Source organism: Diadema setosum, chromosome 1 (assembly GCF_964275005.1).
Source record: "Diadema setosum chromosome 1, eeDiaSeto1, whole genome shotgun sequence".
Classification (NCBI taxonomy): Eukaryota; Metazoa; Echinodermata; class Echinoidea; order Diadematoida; family Diadematidae; genus Diadema; species Diadema setosum.
The window spans coordinates 11,928,336-11,951,539 of NC_092685.1; the positions used below are offsets into that span (position 1 = coordinate 11,928,336).

Sequence of the window (23,204 nt, forward strand, 5' to 3'; positions counted from 1 at the left end):
GTTGTTGCCCCGTCTTTAATAATCATGCCATATCTGGTTGAGTAAAATGTGCATACATTATCCTGTGGTGAATGTTCTTGGGTTTACTTTAACTCTGAATGACTCAGCACTCTTTGCAGTCACCAAATTTACTTTTTAGTCTCGAGTCATTCATGACTCACAGAGATGTATGGTTAGCTTGTAGGCTGCCTAAGGAATGTGCAACATATTGTTCATAAATTATGACGAGCACAAGTCTGTCTGGACAACTATGAATTAACAGGAACAGAAATAAATAACAAAACAATGTCACAAAAATTATAGCCCTCACAATTAAACCAGAAGAGACGTAAACTATCAAAACACTTCAAACGGCTGCTGAAGAGAAAAGATTTGTCAGGTTCCAGAATGCAAATGTGACAGAAATATGACTGAAATAAATCATCGAACCACCTTATGTACACGTAACAAAGGATGGATGAGATCTATAATTGACATGTGTTATTCACTTCTCTGTAGTCTATCTATGGTTGTGTTCTTTTGAGCATAGCCATCTTGCTTGTCGGTAATGTAAGGCATAATGAGCAGGATTATCACTGAGATTATCCCCCAGAGTGCATTGCCCCCTCTGAGCTTACCTGATTTCCCCCACTGTTGTGGCACTCATACAGTCCTAGCGTGCCCTGGTGTACGTGGCCTAATGTGTCCATACACATTGCACCTTGCTGAATGGAGCCAAATGCTACATCCTGCTTATCTGGGACTCTGGAAAACAACAGTGAAGGAGGAGAAGAAGAAAATTTTGAAAAAGGAAAGAAAGAGTTTTTTTTTTTCCTTTTTCCGGGTTCGGGGGGGGGGGGGGGGTGGGAAAGAAGATGTTGCTTCACTTATTATGATAGCCCTTGGGCACTGTCTCGCCAATTCACATAGACGCCACCTCAAATATTACAGTGGAATCACTTTGGTCTGTATGAAAACTTGACAGACAAACAAACAAAAATAACAAAGTGACAGTCTAGTTGTATGACAGCTAGCTTCCTTGATGTGCCTGTGATTGACACAAGGTTTCTTTTATCTGCATGAGACGTGACACCCTAATTGTCTCTAGCAAAATATTACAGGGTATGGGGGGGGGGGGGGGGGGCTGGGAGGAGGTTCTGAGCCAAAATTGGCAACTTTTATTTAAGATATACCGGCTTCTCATAAGATGATAATGTTCAATTCACAGCCATAATAAGACACCAGCATTCCTAATTCAACCCTTTTGTTACTGCACAGCAAGATATTATGACATTTTTCGCAAATTAAAGCCGACAGCCTTTTTTGTGGCATGAAATTTTTACAAATTGCCACTGGCATTCAAAACATATAGTGCAGACAAGAACTTTGCATGCATTCTAATTTCGCAAATCATGGTTTTCGCACAATTTGGGAATCGAAATGCATATGTAAACATTCATCGTTTTATAATATACAGTTAATGACAGATGCTAGAGGAAACTAAAGGCAATGATATACAAAGACAATGATTTCTTTGTTTCTTACGATCATACACAGGGGTTCGATTGAGGAAATGTTCTTGAAGCATGCTTTTATCACAAGTGCAAATTACCACAGCAAAATATTACTATAACCAGTGATCATACACAAGTGCATCAAAAACAACATTCATTAAACGGCCCACACTTACACGTACCTAATACCAGACAATGTAGCGCTTAGAATTAGCTGATCCGAGTATCCTCTCGGATCACCTTCTGTTTTTGTACGGATTCTTTCTTCTTCTTATTTCTCCTCAAAAGTTGTGTAGAGGTTAGGTCAGAAAGTCCTCTGCCTATCAATTTCAAACTTATACCATATATGTATCATGTCCCAAAGACGACAGATCTAGTTATATCATTTGTTATGCTGTTTTGTTTTGATTTTCAGTCACTGACACCACACTGCCATTAAAACTGAAGTCAGGTCAAACAGCTCTGGGTTAACTATAAGCAACTCATCCTCGCCAACAACTTGTCTTCAATTCAGCAACTACTACGTACTGGCACCCTGTTGATTATGCACAGTGCCAAAGAGTCTGCATGTTTGTACAGACTTACACGTCACTCTAAAGAGAATCAATGGCCCTCAGATATACTCTTCTTCTTCAAGCAAAATTCAGTTAAAAGATTCATGTTTATTCCCTCTCTTTTTTTTTTTGGTCACGTAAAATAATTGTTCAATTTCTTGGTAAATGTGCAGATGATGGAATGCTTTTACAGGTGCCATAGAACAGATCCCCCGCCCCCTCCTCCCCGCCACACACACACACACACACACACACACACACACACACACACACACACACACACACACACACACACACACATTCAGAGCAGTCAAGCGAAGCAAAATTTAACTTGTGATTGACAAAAAAGCACTGGCAATGAAGATGCTTAGACTCTGCCTACATCAAAATATTAAAGTAATCCCCATTCACCTACCCCCCCCCCCCCAACTCCCTTCGCCCCTCACCAAAATCCAACGGCATCAATTTCTTCGCGGTTCGGGGTCCTCACCTTAATTCTGGATAAACGTTTTCAAGGTACCACTTAAAAGGCTTGCACCTCAGCCTTTCTCTCAGCTCCAGTCTACCTTGGATACTGTGAACGAAAGAGAGAGAGAGAGAAAAAAAGTGAGAGAAGAAAGACAAAAAAATAGTGATCACAATCATGGACCCTTGAATTGAGGTAGATGGAAGATATTGGCTTAGATTGGCACCTCTCTCCTCCAGAACCAGCCTGATTGGGGGGTAAAAATAGCATCAAGACTGGATTATTGACGGCGGAGCGGGAGAAAGGCACCAGCTCTTAAAACTGTGTTAAGACTGAATGCCTTTCTGCTGCTAAAGGCTGACAAAAATACTCACATTGTACCATGGACAGCTGACAGAAGTAAGCAGCTATCATTAGCAGTAGCTCGGTAAAAAGCAATAGGCTGTAAGCATTTGGATCCTCATTCCCATAGTGCAACTGGTAACACTCAAAATAATTCCCCAGCACACTGACAAAGAGGCATACAAATCAGTCTTCAAACACTTAAGATGATCCCATCGAGAAATGGATATCATAAGGTTGAAAGAAGTGAGCACTTTTCTCCCAGTGACCACAAATTTGTCAATAAATGGAACTTTTATGTGGATCCTATCACCAGAAAAAGCACAAATCTTGAAGAAACATACAGACATCGACACATAGATACAAAGTATGCACATACAAAATCAGCAATGATAGTAGAACACCATGGGTGTCTGATTATCTTATGTCTTATGAAGTCTTGATTTCAAGTTGAGCTATATCAATGAGATAGTGTATAAACTCAATGTCTTAATTACTCACACATCACTCTGATAACTGGTAAAAGCCTACACACAACATCTTATGAAGCTTACAGGCATAATTTACCATTTGCAGATGAAACAAAAACCCAATATTAATGCTTCAAAATAGTTCTAAAATGTGAGTTAGGGCTAGAAACAACCGCTGTAAAAATTTGAATCCGTATAATCAATGTTAAGTGTTGTTAAATACACAAAATGTGAACAATAGTTATAATAAAAATGTTTCCGGATTAAACCGTCTACAGTTACGGTTTATTGAGAAAAACACTAATATCTCCTCATATTATAGGCTTTATTGCAAAAATTTTATATGGTAGGATGTTTTGTGATACAATACACCCACACATGTGCATCAACTGTGATATCTTGAAAATTTTTGAAATCAGCACTCCCAAAGGTAAACTGGACCTTTAAAGGGACTGTACAGTACTGGTTAGGGTGAGGATTCAACTTGTAATGATTTTGCAAGATATTTAGAAACCACTCTATGAATTGTTGAAGAGTATACAATTCTAAGAGGAATCAAAAGTTTATTTGATGAAAATCGGTTTTGAAATGACTGAGATAACTAAAAACGAGGTAAAACAAAGAGATCCTAATAAAAGTCGTGGCTTATCAATTTTATTAGGATCGCTTTTTTGGATATCGCAGCCATTTCAAGGCCAATTTTCATCAAATAAATAATGAATCCTTTTTTTAAATTACATGCTCTTTCACATTTCATACGAGGTTTCTCATTATCTCACTAAAAATGTTATAAAACTGAATCCTCACCTCAACCAGTACTGTACAGTCTCTTTAACCAATCGCACTCAGGAATTTAGAATAGTTGTCCTAAATCTAGATCTCATTTTATGTTACATAGCCACTGCAACTTACAGAGATACAGTAGCAGCGGCTGCCTTGCGAACAGTCTAATTAGTATCCAGTCAGCTGTCAGCATATGTGATACTCGTTGCCATGATAATTGCAATTATTGGCAATTACTGTAATTTATGACAATTACGAGCCTCTTCATACATTGAAGGGCATACTTCAATTATCGCTGACATTCAGCGCACGGGTCTTACTTTCCATAAGGTACATTTCTGGCAGAAGGCACGGCAGCGTAATAAAATTCTCTAAATTCGTCCATCCATACTTCGGCGGCTCTCCTTGTGTTCCTGCACATGTAAATGAAAAGTACAAACATATTTATCATTGCAGTGTATTGCACAGAGCACTTTGGAAGAGTTAGATATCAGAGTTGCTACAATATATCATCCCTCACTAGAGTGCCTTCATATGGTATGAAGTGAATCATGTTTTAAGTGCCCTCTGGTGTTTTTTTTTTTTTTTTTTCAAAATAAATAGCAAACAAATGCATGGTAATTGTAGCATCATATACGAATCCTAATATTTGTATTGCTATTAAAGAGATCGAGTTCATGTCTACAATAAGTACATTTTCTTTGATGTCAAAATGGTAATATTGTAAATAAGAATATATATAAAGTGAGAGAAATAGTGGACATGACATAATATCTTTCAAGATTTTAGTAACTCATCCATGATCAGGCAGGTTTCCATTTTTTTTAAAGGCCTATAAATGATGACTTATTTCTGGTTGTGCTGTTTCTGTTTGATGTTTTGTCTCGTGCTTTGCACACAAATTTTCCAAGGACAGTAGTTTGATTATTCTCAAGTTTTGCACACGCTTTTCGCATGTTTTATTGCATTTTATTTTGAGCTCGTCACCAATTTTTGAAGATGTTGCACAGTATGTTTAATTGCTGGCTTTTGAGGAAGTTGTACAAGAACTTGAGCAAGGTGCAGCAACATGCTCAAACCCCTCATGGACCATCCTGAATGCAGTTTTTAAACCAACAACTACAAATTACACGGATTCATCAAAAGAGAAAATGGAAACACAGGACAAGAAATTTGTTGTGGTGAAGCACTGCAGAAAATAGTGTTCTTCTGAAGCGGAGCCAAGATAGGAAGGAATCAAATGCTCACAAAAGTTTTTGTCTGTACACAACGCATTAAATGCCAGTCGCAAATTCATGAAAGTCTTACGCTGCGAAAAATGCCGTCGGCTCCAATATGCAAAAGTTTCAGGCTGCGAATGTTTGTGGTTTTTAATATATTATGAGAACTATGTAGAGAGTAAAGAGGTATGACTGAGAGCTTTGCTAAATATTACAGCTGATGATATATGGCATGTCCCTTCAGAGACTCATTTACAAAGTTATGATGAAGGTCTAATGCAGAAATACTCTGATGTGCAGGGAAGGAGATGAATCACCCATTAATCGTGCAACAAACCGAGGCTCACGCTAAAGGCAATCTCTACAGGTGCCATATCACTCAGGGAGTAATGCCAAAATTGTGATGATCTACTGATTTCCAATTGCAAACTTGGATGGGAAGGGGGGGGGGGGGAGAATGCAGCTTGATTTATAACTTTATCAAAACAATTTGAAAGTCTTCGAATAGAAGGCTAGCACATTTCATATCGATGAGTTAATCTGCAGTTCTCCATCTGCACCCACAGTGCCTCAGCGAACATGACCTATGACCCCCGGCACATGAGGGCATGCCATTTTGCGACTGTCAACGCAAACAATGAAAACTGGCGGGCACACAGTAGAATGTCTGCTGGAATAAAAGTACCCTGAGAGGCTCGTTCCCCCTGGAGAAGGCTGCATTGCAGCAGGAGGCACCTGTGGGTCTGCACGGAAACACTGAGGGGTTTCAGACTTACAGACGCAGTCGTTTGAAATCACGTTCAGAAACGGGCTCCAAGATAATGAGGTTATTTTCATCAGTTTGGAAGCACATTGAACCATAGATGCTCCTCCCAATTGGTTCCCCTAATTACATTTGGCAAACCGTAGTCTGGCCGTGTTTTCCAATCGATTCTGGGTGCAAGTCTGAAATCTGAATCGCTTGACCTCTAAAGTACATTGGAGGAGGCAGAGCTCGGCTTGATTTCCATTTCACTTCTGCCAGCAAAGCACGCACTCTGGGTATGTTTGTGTGGTGCATGCGTGTTCGTACAGACTTTAGCACGCGTGTATACTGGCAGCTGCCAGTTTGATTGACAGGCACCGTGGCTTCCGACAGATTCATTCTATGCAATATCATTGGCGGTTTGTGCCAGGCAGTGAGACTTGTTTCAACATTTGAAACAATCCTGCTTCTTAAAAAAAAAGAAAAAAAAGAAAACCTTGTTAAAACTGTGCAATCATAAACAAGAATACTCATTGTCTGAAACCCTTCACTGTGTGTTATCAAGATGTCAGCTTCCATTAGAAACCCTCCTACTTCTACTCAGTTTATAGGGTGTACATTTGCTGTCGTATCAACTGAGTAGCCAGAGTAGCTAAAGGAGGAGTCATAGTATGAAAGACAGAAAAGAAAACAAAAAAGTATTTAAAAAAAATGATGCTGTGCCCTGCTGGTGGAAATGGTACATGAAAACTCCTGAAACTATCTCTCCATGTATAATAATTCATGCCTGTGCTAACATCAGTATCCTCACAACAGTCCTTAGCATGCAGGCTGGGCACAACTAATGTACCTTCCTTTTCAGATGTCATAACTCGTACTGCTAAGCCTGTCTGCTTGAGAGTGGTCATGGTCCATACCAGTAAAAGTCTATCTGCCCTCTTGCAAATAATGGAAGCAGGAGAGGAGAATTCTCACCAATGGACATATATATCCATTCCACAGCAGCTGTTATTCCAAGCTACATGTGTACCAGTGACGTCTTAAGCAGCAAACTTACAAGCAGTACTAACAGATGTATACTGTACCTGACTGCCACTAGCAGCATGCCATAATACCTCAAGAATGCGCAATTGCAGTTAGCTTTGATATATTTTTTAAACGGAACACTACCTGGTACATCTACTTTTCCAGTGGCTAACAAACTTTACCTAAAATATTGGACAGAAATATGGCAGGGTAATAGAGTGGGTGGTGTCCGAAGCACTGTAGTGGTCACGGAAATTTGTGCCAAAACGTGGCACAGCACAAGCTCAGCGATACCACACTTTTCAAAACCTCTTCACAGACCTCTTCAGACCCCCGTGTAATTCAGTTGATGGATTGAGGACTCAGTTTGTTTCAGCCGAGATGTAAACCGATCTCTTTTGTCTGCCAGGAAGGATTGCCACCTATCCCCATTCATCATCATAATCATGTAGCGGACTAGGGCCATTTTCACACCGGTCGAGAAACAAAATTGCTCTGATAAATTACATTTAGGATGACGATTATGATTACAATTATCGTGAGAAGAGGAGGCGTGGCTTCTTTGCGAGTTCCCATCAATCACTCTTAAGCGGCATGCAGCGCGTGCTTTGACTGCAGTGTGGGGATTTCAGGAGTGCGGTTTTTCTGCGGAAGTGGTTGACAGGTCACTATTAAAGCTTTGCCCCCCAAAAAAACATGATTGGAGGTCAATCCGTACACATGGCTGTTTTGTTCAGTAATTCTGGAAAATCGTGATCGGAAAACACCTGCGAACCATCAGTTGACTCACAATTAGAATTACAACCCAAACTACCCTCCGCTATTCCGGTTTGCACACACACGGCCAAAATGGGTCATTTGAATCATGATTCTAATCACGGTTCTACTGATACATCACTAGAATCGTGATTCAAATTACGCACTATCAGTATGTGTGAAAAAAGCCTTGGATGAACTCACGAATGCCAAAACCAACATGCACACACAGCATTATGACATGAGATATTCTTGGAAATGCAGGCTAATGATCATACAGCAACTTAATCAACACAGTCATGACATACATTTGAGAGAAAAACAAAAGGCTAGTCAAAGTGAAAAAAAAAATGCTAATGATACTCGAAAATAGTTTTTGCTTTTCATGCCTCTATGTAGACTGAAACAATGGAATTTTAATCTTTTGCAATATGAGCCTCTGGCAGTGCAGTATGTGCTAAATTTTGAGTGTTTTTCAAAGCAGAAAGATCCTGCAATCTTGGATTTTCATCGTTTGTACTGATGGATTCTCTTGACGAGAGTAAGAAACAACAAGTGAGCAAAAAATAAAACAGCCATGATCGACGAGGGAGTAAGAAGAAATCAAAATGAGTTCTGTGGACATTTCAAGAGAAGCAAGGGTTTTTTTTTTATTTTTTGGTGGGGGGGGGGGAATCCAGTCTCACGTTTATTGTTCCTCTAGCTTCATACATTACTAAACGTGGCAGAAAAGATTTCTGGGGTCAAATGATAGCAGGCATCAGCCACGGCACTACCCCAAGAGTACGACATTATTGCTCTCGGCTGAATCTGGTATACGATGACAGACTGGGAAGGTGTTCACAATGATGCGTGTATTCTGCACCATCAGCAACTCATCCGCAAATTTTGAATGGAAATGTGAAATGCGATCACGAGCAAATTGAAAATTATTCTTGTATGTTTCAAGCCAGGGACTGCTGCTGTGCCAAAAGAAAAAAAAACCCCAATAAAACAAAACAAAACAAAAAATTGTGAGTCATGCAAACAATGGGGAAGCAATTTGCTGCAGCAAAATCAAATGCCATATTACATGAATGCTATGTTGTGTAGTCACTTCTCTTTTTTTCCCCCTAAATGCCTCTCTTTTCTTTTTTGTTGCTTACAACAGTGAATCAATTAGCTATTGAACTGCGTGTTCACTCATACACACATAATCAATCAAATCATTCAATATTCATGATATCAAAATCTGAATTATATTAATTCATTGACCATGCATTGGGAATACACACATCTATTTTTATGAAGAGTAGGCCTATAAAAAGCAAGAAGCTCTACTCGTAATGCTACTCTGCACGCTAATACTACAACTACTGCTACAACCTTACTACACTGCTACTCACTTTTACTAAAATGACTACCATTACTACAACTACAGAAATACTGTAAAAGTGGATATTTTCGCGCGACTAATTTTTCACGCTAGGCCGGGTCAGAAGAGTTTCGCGTGCTTTTAATTCCGTGGAATCAAGACATCACGCACAGGAACGTATGGCAAGCAAAAATATTCGCGTGTTTTTATTTTCGCGCTAGTTTCTGGTTGCGCGAAATGCGCGAAAATTTCAACACCGCGAAAATTTCCACTTTTACAGTAAGCACATGAATTAATCAACTTTTAACGACAAGTTATGACGTCACCATAGCTCACAACCGTCCTGAAGTCTTTTCTGTTTCCAGCTAAGAGTCTGGATCGCACACAGCTCTGAGATACCACAGTGGGAGTTGTTTTGTGGGTGCATTCCCGTGCGGCTTACCTCGCAAACACGTTGCCACTGCCCCCTGGGAAGGTGTATGGATGCTGTTTTCGGAAGACATGCCCCACCCGGCTGCAGGGGATAATCTCTAGGCTGCCCCCGCACTGCCACACTCGGAAAGAGATTTCTGGGGACACAAAAGAAGGAACATACATTGAATAAATACATTGAACAAATAGTGACAACGATGATGATGATGATGATGGCAATTCAGATGTTGCTGATGACAGCTATTCTTATGATAACAATAGATACCATCACCGACATCATCCTCTTGACAATATTAATAATACACATTGCATTTGGAGAGAGCACTTAATAGGTTAGACGCCTTCATTTGCTGAGCACGGTAGATGGCCTGGAAAAGATATATTGACTTGATAAGGCAGAAAAAAAAATTATCATCTCGTTATCATGTTAGATTAGATGTATCAGAAAGTTGGCAGATCCATAGCTCACTCTGGCATGCATACTTGAGATGGAAGGAATGCAATTGTTTTAAATCGTGATGGCACACTCATTATGTTGATTGGGAGCTTAACGAGTTTGATGCATTTTCATATTATGTTGTTGTTGTTGTTGTTTTAACCTGAGCAGTATGTACACATTGGTATCGTACTGTTTACATCATATGGAGCTAACACCTCTGGTCTACATCATAGGTGTTCTTGTTTACAAATGTCCTGACAACAAATTAACTGTTACATTTGCCATCTGCATAGAAGGTGAATTCTTATATAATCACAAAAAAATTGAGAGGTAAATCATTAAAAAAAAAATTTATATGGACAGATTTTTGCATCCTGATAGATGACTTTGTGTGTGTGTGTGTGTGTGTGTGTCTACACACAGAAATTATCGGTTTCAAATCATGTCTTGAAAATTAAGTTTTGAAAACCATAAACTTTGGGTGTGTGTGTGTGAAGAAGCCTGATAAAGACTGGAAAAAATATTTGACTGTCGAGAGAGTCAAAAATCTTCCCTCCATCCTCCTGATGGTGTTGCAGATCACTGAAATATCCTCCACCTCCTCCTCCTCCTCCTCCTCCCCTCCTAATAGCTCTCCCTTTAAGCCAGTCTTTCCCTTCCAGCCCCTACCCTTTCCTCCCCTTATCCCTTATGGCTGAGATTGACAGAGAAGGGAGAAAGAAAGATTGAGAGAGAAATTTAGACCCTTTTCACACGGGTCGAGATACATAACTGTAATGCTCATATTACAATTATGATTACAATTACAATTAGGATTATCGTTTGTACACACAACCAAGGAAAGGCTTCCCAGATTCTGTGGATTTGAATTTCAGAGCAAGCAGAGGAGATGTGGCTTCTTTCTGAGTTCCCATCAACCACTCTTCAGAGCGGTAAGAAGTGCAGTTTTTCTGAAGGAGTGGTTGAAAGGTCACTGTAAGCCCAACCCCCTAAAACATGATTTGAAGGTAGATCCGTACTTGTTGACTACAGTTGAACCTCTATTATCCGGCCTCCCTTTATCCGGATCTCTCTATTATACGGACGCAATCTCGCCGTGATTTTTTTTTTTATATTATAATTACGGGAGGAAAGGGGGATTCCCAACTCCATGAGAACTCCTACACAAACACACATGAATTACATATACTTGATACATTTCTTAATAATTATTTAGGTTAATCATCCCAAGAATTTATAAAAGAAAATGATTTTATTCTTGCAAACACAAACCTCTATTTTGGGGTCTGTTACTGAGTGTAACAATGAAAAGGTTGCAGTATACACATTACTACATGTGGTACTACAATGGGCTACATCAGTACATGTGTATGTATATGTACATGTATAAAGCATTGAGTCTCCCATAACCGGCCAAATCCCTTATCCGGATGAGCCCCGGTCCCGACTTGTCCGGATACGAGAGGTTCAACTGTATTTTGTTATGTAATTCTGGAGAAGTATCACTAGAAAACACCTCCAGAGCATCATTTGAATTATATGATTTGAATTACGATTCAAATCACCCTCCGCAATTCCAGTTTTCCATACACACGGCCACAAGGCATCATTTGAATCGTGATCCTAGTGATGCGTCATTATAATCGTAACCGACATTATGCCCTTTCAATACGTGTGAAAGCAGCCGCAGAGAAAAAAAAAGGTGGTGGGAAGGGGGGGGGGGAAAGAAAGTAGCAGACTGCCATGGGGTTTTAAGCAGGATGCACTCAAGGCAACAGCCTTAAAGGCTAATAATTCATTGGCTGTGAGTGGACAGGGCCGGAGTTGTCACAGGTGAAAGACACACACACACACACACTCAATATCATTTGCAGCAATATGGCACATTTCCAGGGCTGACTTGTTCCGGAAGGTTGCCTGCTTGAATCGGGGCATCTAATTGTGTAATTAACTTTCAATTACAATAGGATCTAAAACAAGCCAGACCTAAGATTGCATGGGAGGAACACCGGAATATAATTAAGGGAAGTTTCTTGCTTGCCAATTTTTTTTTTTTTTTTTTTCAAATTTCATTTCCATAACTTCAATGAACATCTTTAACATCTTGACAAAAGGGATATGCAAAGCTCAGATAGCTCCAGATATGGCGTCCAATAATGAATTATTCTCAGTGGATTTAATGGGGAAGTCCAGACAATTTTCATAATTTCACATCATGTAGTACATAAATTGACAACTCCATGTATCAATTTGAGAAATTTATTGTGGTCCATGAGCAGAGAAACTAATACTCAAGCAAGAAAAAAACAAACAAAAACTAGAAATGTCGCTACAGCGACTGGTTATACCCCCGCCAAACAACATTTCATAAGCTTTGGTCAAAACAACATTTCATAAGCTTTGGTCAAAAAACTGAGGAAGTAGTTAAATCCGCAAGACCTTTCCTTGATCTTCTGCCATTAATATGCCGTTACCATGGCAACGTACTTTCGGGTACTGTCGAAAAATGCGTCTTGCACATCTACAACCAAAGGCACACATCTGTACCAAGTTTCATGGAAATTGGGCAAAAACTGAGGAAGTAGTTTGCAACACAAAATTTTCCATCATTTTGGCTCATAATGTGTGAGCTGTTACCATGGCAACATACTTTTTGTCACTGTCAAGAAATGTGTCATGCTGACCTATATCCTAAGACAAACATTCAATATGAATTCCATGAGAATTGGAAGAACACTCATGAAGCAGTTTTGCCATGAAGCATTTTGCCCTATATTTTACCAATAACATGCCGTTACCATGGCAACGCACTTTTTGCCACTGCGGAAATATGTGTCTTGCACATTAACATATTCAGATGAACATCTGTACCTAATTTCATAAAAATTGATCAAAAACTGTGGGAGGAGTTCGCGACGCAAGATTTGTACCCATTTTTGCCCATAATATGCCGTTACCATGGCAACATACTTTTGGGTACTGTCAAAAAATACGTCTTGCACATCTACAACCCAAGGCACACATCTGTGCCAAGTTTTATGGGAATCGGTTGAAAACTGAGGAAGTAGTTCGCGACGCAAGATTTGCAACGGACCGACCGCCCGCCCGCCCGACCGCCCGACCGACCGCCCGACCGTCCGCTGATTCCTATTTACCCCCTTCAAACTTCGTTTGGCGGGGGTATAACAAACAAAAATAAACAACAATGAACAAGGATAATGACAAAGGAGGTTCACATATTTCAGAAATGTAGCTATGTAATTCCATTACAACACGTTCACCTGTGTAAAATTATGCATGCTTTCTTTTTTACCTCCGCCAAGGGAGGAGGTTTAAGTTTTCATTACCATTGGTTTGTTTGTCCGTGTGCAAAATAACTCAAAAAGTTGTGCACGGATTTAGATGAAACTGGAAGGAAAGGTTGAGAATTACAATTACACAAGGAATAGATGATTAAATTTTGGTTGTGATGCAGAAATTTTTATGGATTTTAAGAAGAATTTTTGATATTTTGGCAGGTAAGGTCAATTAATTTTGGAGTTCAAGCTGCGCATTTTTGAGGTATCCGTATGCGCACTAAAGTGTGTGCTCTAGTTTCTGCTAGAGCAAGGCGCACCGCACAGCTGAGGGTTTATGGCGTAAAAAGTGATATCTTGAACATTTTTTAAATCACTGCTCCCATCATCGGTGGAAAGTAGCTGCTTGGCAGAGGTCTGTGTTCTAAGAGTGCTTTTCTAGTTTGCTCTGCTTTCTTAGAGCGTGTTTCTACTGAGAGCACCTCGCATCACCTTGCATCACCGCGAATTTTGTCTTCCGCATCACCTCATATTTTACGACCACTCAAGCTGTTTCTACTGAGTGATAAAATATGTGGTGAATGCGAGGTGACGTGCAAAATGCGGTGAATCCAGAAGTCAACATATTTTCAGGTCACACATCGGGTCACGCTGCATCTGCACTGCCATTTTGTGGTAGGCCACTGAATTTCGTTTAGTCTTTCCATTCAAAATGCCCCTCACCAACATATCCTGCCACTTGGTTATTAGGAATCGTTGCAGGGTCCAGTTAATGCTCTCTAGGGGCTCCGACATACTAACGTTAGTATTCCAGCGAAAACGAATTAGGGAATCTACAACTTCGAGACGATACGATATTATGGGAAAATGAACGCAGTGTAAAAATCAGAGTATATAGTATGATACTAGTAGGCTGTTGGGCACACAAACAATTATAGACGATGAATGCACGCAATTCACCTGTACCACCTCATGTATTTAGTAGGAGTTGGTACAAGGTGTGATGTGTGCAAAACTACGGTCGCTGTGTACACAAGTGTCGGAGTGTGGGCTGAACCGATTTGAAAAGCGCAGGCAAAAGCTCCCAATAATTTTAGTCTTCCGGTACACAGCGAATTTCGCTACCCGGTGTGTTTCTGCTGAGAATCGTCCTTCGCATCACCACCCATCGACCACCTCAAAAGGTGGACGACGGAGCACCTCGCATCACCGCGCATCGGCCACTACCCGATCTGTTTCTAGTGAGGAAAAATTCGAGGTGTCACTACGCATCACCGTGCATCACCACGTATCACCACGAATCACCTCGCATCGCCTGGAATCACCTCAAATTTTCGGCGCTCAGTAGAAACACGCTCTTAATCTCCCACTCATGCATTCTTATAGTGAAGCTGCCATGTCATCATCCTTGTTCATTGTGATTGGTTATGAATTTTGGAGACATTTTTACTCCTCATCCCAATCACTACAGTGTATAAATTCTAAAACTCTATATACTCCGTTTAACCAATTTATAGTTGCTCAAATGTCAAAGTCTTAAAATCATGCAGATGTCTCCTTTAAATTGGCATTGAAACATAGCTTGTGCTCTCACACTTTTCTCGCTTCATTGAGGTTCAACACTTCGGTACGATTTGAACTCTATTACATTTGATATGATCACTGTGATAGAAGAAACGTACATCCAGTGTATCATACATTAAGCGAGTGGCAGTCGTCCAAGAATTGCTGTACTATCGTGATACATCCCTCAATAGCACCTATACTCTGCAAGATCACATGAACCCAAACGGTCCATGGAAAAAAAAAAAAACCCTTGGTGCAGTTCCGGTGCAATATTGGGAGATGATAAGACCAAGGAGGCATTGTGATACCTCCTTGATAAGGCACTCACACTTTCCATGCTCTCACTGCTCGCTGACCTTTTTCCCCATCTCACAGGCAGGCTTTGCGCTGCTTCATAAAATCTTAATTCTCTCCTCCTCGAGTCTATCTAAGGCAGAGTCCCGGCTGCTAACTCTTGAGGTGACAAAAAACATCCACTCAAATTCGCTTCACTGAAGTTTCAGTTGCTCCCCCTTGAGCCCCGTATGAAGGTATACCAAGGTAGTCCTACATACTGAAGGTGAGAATTTGCTCATTAATTCAACACTCTTTGAACTCTCACTGTACTTTTACATGCATGCTTCAATGAATCTACCTGTACACGAAACCTCTCCGTCCTTGTGCATCTGTGTTTTCTGTCAACACGACCGCACCAGGGTAGCTTTGAAATGCAATATGGGTACCATCTTTTCTGCAATTGTTTTTATATTTTTTTAAATGATGATGCAATAAATTTATAACAAATTGATTTATATGACAAAGAAGTACTTAATGAGCCAATCATGCTCACAGTGACTCTCCTGGGTGGCATCTGTATGTACCCGCATTTGAGGGAATATACTACTATGCACATGTGATTTATCAATATTATGCAAAAACAATTCTTTTTTTTTTTTTTTTTGGCTGCATTCAAAGCTTTAAAAATATTTGCAAGATAAGACATATGCAAAGATTCTTGATCAGACCGTAATATACAACACTGCTTCAAGGTTGGTTTCAATACAATTAAAGCCCAAATACCTTGATGACATACGATTTATAAAAAAAAAAAAAAAAACCCACACACACACACACACAAAAACTAATCATCATATTGCTTTGTCGCATACATGTACAGGTATGTCTCTGTCAGCAATTCTTCACTGCCCATAATCTATGTGGAAGTTTACATAACTTTTGCTCTCGTTTAGCGTGTTCAGACAATGATCCCAATAATGACAATGACAATAATAATAAGAAGAGCAAAACAACAACAACAATAATAATGATAATGATAATAACCTGAATGACCTGATTTAAGGTATCTTTCCTGCAACTGAAGTTCCTTTTCCAAAGCCCAGAATAGGCTTAGATATTGATATAATACCACAGAGGATTATGGGGTCCATGGCTTGTATGGCAGTGGGATGGTAAAGGCCTTTGTAAGGAGCTGTGTAAAACCATTAAAAAAAAATGTAAGAGCCTTAGTGTTTCAAGCGAAGGGATACAGACTCATACACAATGCAACTATTTTTTGGCATTATGCGAGTATGACCCCGTTTACAGTGCAGGGCTGGGCCGAGCCGCGGCCGAGCCCAGCCTCAATTGCGGGGCCAAGCCTCGCAATTTTGTCCGTTTACACTGCCGGGCTCGGCCGCGCTTTTGATTCAAACCTTTCAATATTTTGTCATAGTGGCGCTCTGCTTGTAAACAAACGCAATTTGGTATAGTCTGGTTTTCAGACTCTTTGCCTACTGGATTCCGTGGCGATGAAGTCGCCGTTCGGGCAAAGGCTTTTGCCGAAGGAAAAAATCGTTTTGCAGGACAAAACCACCTTAAACTATACTAGTTTTTGACGTTGAGGAGGTTAATATCCTGAATAGCAAAATAGTACAGGCAGAGGGTTTGGAAGCCAGACTAAAATTGGCCGTGCATTTGGCCCAGTTTGCGTTTACACTGAGAAAAGGCCGGGCTCGGCCACGGCCGAGACCACCTCCAGAGCGTGGCCAAATGCGAGGCCAATTTTTGGCCTCGCATTTGGCCTTTTGCGTGTTTAAACTGAAATGAAGGTGGGCTCGGCCGCGTCCGAGCCTCGCACTGTAAACGGGGTCTTAGTTTGGTCTGCCATTGGGCAGTCATCAAGGTATTTTTTTTTTTTCAACACATGTCTATATTTGGAATGGAAGCAGATAACTTCTTTAGAACAGATCTGGCACCGCATAGCGTAAGAGTGTGCCAAATGACACAACGTACAACTGTACTTGTTCAGCATGAATCTCCACTTTAGGGAAATGTAGACAGTGTATTTTTGACACATACTAACTCTACACAGGCACAGTTTATATCAGCCACAAGGAAAAAAAAAAGTCAGAGAAGTGGGGGGGGGGGGGGGAGGGATCCTTGCTTCCACTGCGTGTACAGGTAAATCATGCTTCTTGACCTTATCAAGGCACCAAGTTCCAAGTCATTTCTGTGAGGGCAGGAGTGGATCACAATCATCAGGCTCCGGTTTGGCTTGTTGTGTCTCTCGATCAGCTACCCGCTCATTCCCCATGAAGGTCCGTAAAAAATAAATTCTGCTATATATTTAGAACTTTGAATCACCGACCGGGAGAAGACGTGACCTCATTACGAGCAAGGGTGCACAGTGTATGTGACTCCCACAGACCAGCCATGAATCATCTCTGTCTAAAATTCCCCCCTACCCCCCTCTATTTCGGCAAGAATGCAAACACAACGAAGCAGACCCAACAATGGCTTTGTAAGCTTCCTGTTGATAATTTTCCATCACTGCTTCACGGGTGCAGGCGCAGCTCTGCTCCCTTCTCAACAGCCGCATTCACACACACAGGTATAATCGGTTTTCAAATCACGACGTGAAAATCGTTTTCATTTGCCTCTGTTCACGCATGGCACAAACACTTGCACTGCTTTGTTTTTCAAATCTTGAGACTTCGCATATCTTAATGATGACCTGAGTGTGACCCTGAGCACCGGAGTGTGCGGATCTTATGTAGCAAGTTACATTATGATCCTTAAAAACACACGCTGCACTGGCATTTTTATGGCCCGAGTTTACAACAACAACAAAATTAAGCCGGACTGATTTTCATATTGAGAGAGTGAACAATTTGTGTGTGTATGTAGGAGAGTTGATCGGTACTAAGAAGACGAAATTTCGGCCAAAAATAGCACAAGTTATTCACAAAGTCCTGAAAATTACAAATTCGACAAAATTATGAAAATTATTCGCTCCGATTTTTGGAAAATAGACTTCAAATATACCCCTCTCCAAAAAGTTGTCTTTTTGCGCGGTGTAAAATCGCATTATAATTCTGGACACGATTTTCGTAATGAAACAATCGACGTCTTTCGCACCTTGTACTTGCACCAGAATCACAATTCATGCCACGAATCACCGTACACATTCTTACCAAGCGGACGACAAAGAAAAAATCGGCAAATGAGGCTCAAATTTCATATTTTCCGGTAAGATGTCTATCTCAAACATTTTGAAGAGTTCACGCGATAACAAATCGACAACTTCTATTTACGTGCTTTGTCTATTGGAGTGCGGGTGACGAGTTGCGGGCCCCTTCCTTAGTGCACAACTAATGCATCGTTCGCGTTTGAGGACGATAGCTGCAAATTTCCGGTATCGATCAATGAACATGTGGTTCTATTGGAATCGTCAGCATTTTTCCTGTATGTGAGTGGGATTTCATAGAATTTCAGTGACGAAATATGATTCAAACATGCGTAAATATTAACTATGATGAGGTGCAGGTCACTCAACTATAAATCTGAGGAAAAAATGTGAATTTCTTCGCGTTTTTACATTTTTATGTCACGTTTTTTGCGATTTCGGTCCACACAGCGTTCTGTGAGGCTAATCTACGAAGTCACGCGCATATTGAATGTCATTAGTACGCAAAAATGTGCGTGTCCGGTAATACCATATCTGTATATGTGACCCACTTTGGCAAAATCAGGCTCTTGTCGGCAAAAACCAAAAATGAGTTTTTCATTTCATCTTGTAGAGAATTTTGTCCTCTTTCATATGATACCCAATTTGAAAATTTTGAATAAAATTTGACGAAGTTATGAGAATTTTAAGTTGATAAGGTATGAAAACATGAAACTGAGATAATCGCTTTCAAAGTTCAATGAACTTTCCCCAAAACAGAACAGTTTACATGCTGACACAAACTCCATAGCAACAGTATCTCATATTCAAGCAATCACCGTCAAATATCACACACACACTTCAGACACACTTTACCGTATGATATTAGGAAATTAGTGTTCTTTGTCTTATCAATTTAAAGTAAGAGCCAATTAAAAACAATAAAAAACAAAAGATATTAAAGTGTGCTGCCAAAAACGGCGATAGTTCCCACATTACAATCACTACAACACATTTTCAATATTGCTGAAATCATAAATATCAATTATTAATATTTTGTGTAATTTGTATTTTTGATTACATTGTAGAAATATTAATTGCTTGATTAGCATAATAATGATAAATTTGAGATTAAAATGAAAACAATAGAAAACATAGTTTTTTTAACATCTTTCTCTCTCAAATTGATGTTGTACAGTAGTGAAGCATGTTGTGGTTTCTGTTTCTTTGCCATCGTGCTAGACACAATTAAATGATGTACATGTCTCTCCTTATAATCTAGTTTTTGGGATTAAAAATAAGAAATAGCATATGCACTTAAAGGTACAATACAGCCATAGACCTGGGACAGAATATCACCGTTTCAATGACATTAAAAAAAAAAACGGGTTGACGTCTTCCGCAAGTCTCAAATTAGGTGCACGCGAATTTCCCAGTTGTCAAGTACTGTTTCTACATGATTTATTAGCTATTGTTGCAAAGGGAAACTTACAGAATTAATATATTTATGAAAAAAATCATAACATAACACAAAAAATTGTTCCTTTCCAACCTGCTAGCACTAATGACCATTGACTCTTAAAGCAAGTGTTTGAAATCTCCTGGGTTGAAACTGATCTAAAATGATACAAAGTTATCAATATGTTTGTATCACATTAACTGTATTACAGGTTGTATGACTGTACTGTACCTTTGAGCATTTTACTCTGTCCACCAAGATGAAAAAGCACAACACAGAAATGCACTTTCATCCAACATTTTCATCCTATCTTTAGACATGTATACAAATACAGATTGCATATTGTATACTGATATTTACAATGTAATCTTTATTCTGTCAGTATAACAAACTGTACAATGTTTCCCTTACGTTCATCTGGAAAATTAAACTATCTGTGGAAATATAACAATAGTTCAGCATTACAGAAGTAAAATCATATTTAGATAAATAAAAATATAAAATTTCAGCAAGTATGTTCTATTATCAATAGTTTAGAAGATGCATACCAATGCACTTGCTGTTCATCTGGGGAAAAAAAATGAAAATGAAAATGTATAAAAATGCTGCAGAAAGCAGACTTGAGATTTACTTTTAATTTCAACCAAACAAAATGTTTAAAAGCACACACGGAAAAATTGTTAAAACGTAGTACAATGTATCTGTGGTGACACCTACAGAGCCTTTGTATGCATTAATTTAATATGGCCAATTATCTTGTAAAATCATGGAATAGTGACTTGCATACATACAGCCTACCTCAAATGAGTGCAAAAAAGTCAGGTTTGTAACTCTGTTTCACATGAAAATTATATAAAGTGGCTGACAACACATTGGGAAAAAGTACTGTTGTCTATTTGATTCATTCAATTAAAGATAATGGCTTCTGAAAATTATGAATACAGGTAACAACCACTAGAATATGAACTTCATCCAAAGGAAATTATTTTTAATGCTAACAAGCATGCAGGTTACAATGACATTGACGTAATATGCTATGGAATATTGCATTATGAAAGGATAAGAGAAATACTTCTAGAGGCACAAGGAAAAGAAACTGTTATTTCAGCATTACTGACTGTGATTGCCAAAGGACACTGTGATATCTGAGAAATGTTTAAGGAAATAATTATGATTGATATAATCTGATGTGAATTACGTACAGCGGTTGTCTTGAAGGATGATACTGGCTCCACAATAGATCAGATAAAACACAAAGCAACAGAACATATTATTAAGACAGACAAGCATCAGCATGAAATCTTGCGAAGGTTGAGCTTGTACGTCAGTCATGATACAGCATGTTCTGTACCATGGGACAGTAACACACCAAGTCCTTGACGATGAAGTCACTATTTCATTGGAAAGTCCAACACAGGTAAGTCGCTGGTTTATAAACGGTCACCATTTCAGAGAAGAGCTCATTCCAGAACTTTAGCAAAAGTTCAAATTAAATAAAAATAATCGTCAGTTCATGACAGTCTCCAATAATTTCTAAAGATTAAAAAAAAAAAAAAAATGGGGGTTAAAACAAAAGGCAAGCCATACCAGATAGCATCTTAATTTGTTTATCCTGGCCTGGGACAACTGGTCTATGAAGTGGATTTCACTGAAGAGCTTGCAGCGGCAAGTCCTCTTCTTCAGTTGAATCACATCCACAAGCGACTCAACATTTTACATCACCTGTTGAATTTTCACCGTGCTGTCATCAATATGTTCACTGAGCGTAACGCTATCCTCATCTTCAGAACGATGCACAGCCTCGTCCATGCTCCTGTAGACTGTAAATCCTCACTGCACTTGAGTTCTAATAAATGAGAATTTCAAGATACAATTTTAGCAATGAATACAAATGAACCCCAATTGCATAGAAAATCATGTGCATGCATCTTTATTACGGGTCTGCACTATAAAATACCCTAAGACAAGTTAAGTCGATCACTGTACTGCTGTTTATCTCATCATGCATGCAAGGTTAACATTTCATTTGTTGCAGCCAAACATCATTGGATCTACACTGTAACTTCTACGTGCTACCTTGACATGTCTTGCAGTTGTCAAGAAATCACCATTGATTTCGATGGATGGAAATGTAGTAATCTCACCATTTTTTTTTGTAAAAAACTACGCAATTACTTACAATCATGCAGTTCATGGTGGAGCTATAGCTCGCATACCATGTTTAACTACAAGGCTTATCAATAGAACCGTCAGTGTCTGATCTTGTCATTGGACATTGTATGTTAGTATTATACATTCTTGTTTTGTCAGAGTTTAATACATGCCAAATAACGCAAGGCTTTGTTTACTTCACTAGCTAAGCGAGATCAGAGTCTGCTGACTATGATGATACTGGAGTGGTCGCATTTGATGAGGGACACTGCCGAATTCAATTCTATTCTGTGATTGTCACTGTAGGCAACATGTCGTGTCAACATGACAATAGAAGAGAATAAAAAATGAGTACATTAAATCAGCGATAATGCGAAAATGACCATCATTCCTTGCTGCATTGTGATGCAGCAATGATTCTTATTTTACTAATAAGAATCACCAAGTCTCGCATGAGCCTCACGATGAAAAAATTACGCCTATCGTTAGATGTAGGGGGTCCTACACAAGACTGTGATAAAGTGTGATCGTAAGTGAGCCAGTCAAGCAAGTTGATCAATACATAATGAAACTCACCAGCAGAGTCGTCAGAGTTGTCTTTTGTGGTGGCAAAGTAATCAGAGATGAACTCTTCCGTTTCATCTACGGATATTCTTAAGCAAGTTTCAGCTTTCTTGCATGATTCGGCAACTCTTCAATCAATAGCAAGACGGTCCATTGTTGTACGGTAGTGTTGCGTGCACTCGTGTTCGCGTAATCGGCTTTGCTTCGGTGCCACGCCACGTGGAAAGCTACATGTGGGGCTAACACTGCGATGACCGCACCGCGACGTAAACAGGACCAGCTGTTCAGTGATGTCTTGTAGACCAATGGGCTGGCTTGATTTAGATCACGTGCCTAACGACACGCGTTGTTTACAGTCTTGGCAACAATTTTGCATAAAAGGCGTCTCCTTTAGACAGTCTTTTCATTGGCTGGATTATGGATGACATCACCCTACATTCCATATTTGGAATCTGCAGACCTTGCTCGTTCTAACGATACCTAATGTGTTGGGGTTCGGCTCAACAAAAGACATGAAGGTGTGGATGAAATGATGATAAAATTCGCGTATTTTGCCCCAAATCAGGATGATCAATGAGATTTTCCGTCAAAATCTGAGTTTGAAAGGCTTCAAAAATCATCTAATTTCTCATATTTTTAATTGAGCTACTGAAATAATTCCAAC

The 23,204-nt window shown here is 39.6% G+C and overlaps 1 protein-coding gene across 1 annotated transcript in view; it reads right to left on the bottom strand.

Annotated features, from left to right (window-relative positions):
• The window catches only part of LOC140234150 (polypeptide N-acetylgalactosaminyltransferase 2-like), a 131,997-nt gene that overhangs the window by 3,199 nt on the left and 105,594 nt on the right, over positions 1 to 23,204 (bottom strand). Inside the window, exons 9-12 of the mRNA XM_072314230.1 lie at positions 9,652 to 9,778; positions 4,429 to 4,521; positions 2,538 to 2,621; positions 618 to 744 (exon numbers count right to left, since the gene is read on the bottom strand). Of these exons, the coding sequence (XP_072170331.1) occupies positions 618 to 744; positions 2,538 to 2,621; positions 4,429 to 4,521; positions 9,652 to 9,778 (431 nt within the window). The remainder of the gene's footprint in view (positions 1 to 617; positions 745 to 2,537; positions 2,622 to 4,428; positions 4,522 to 9,651; positions 9,779 to 23,204) is intronic.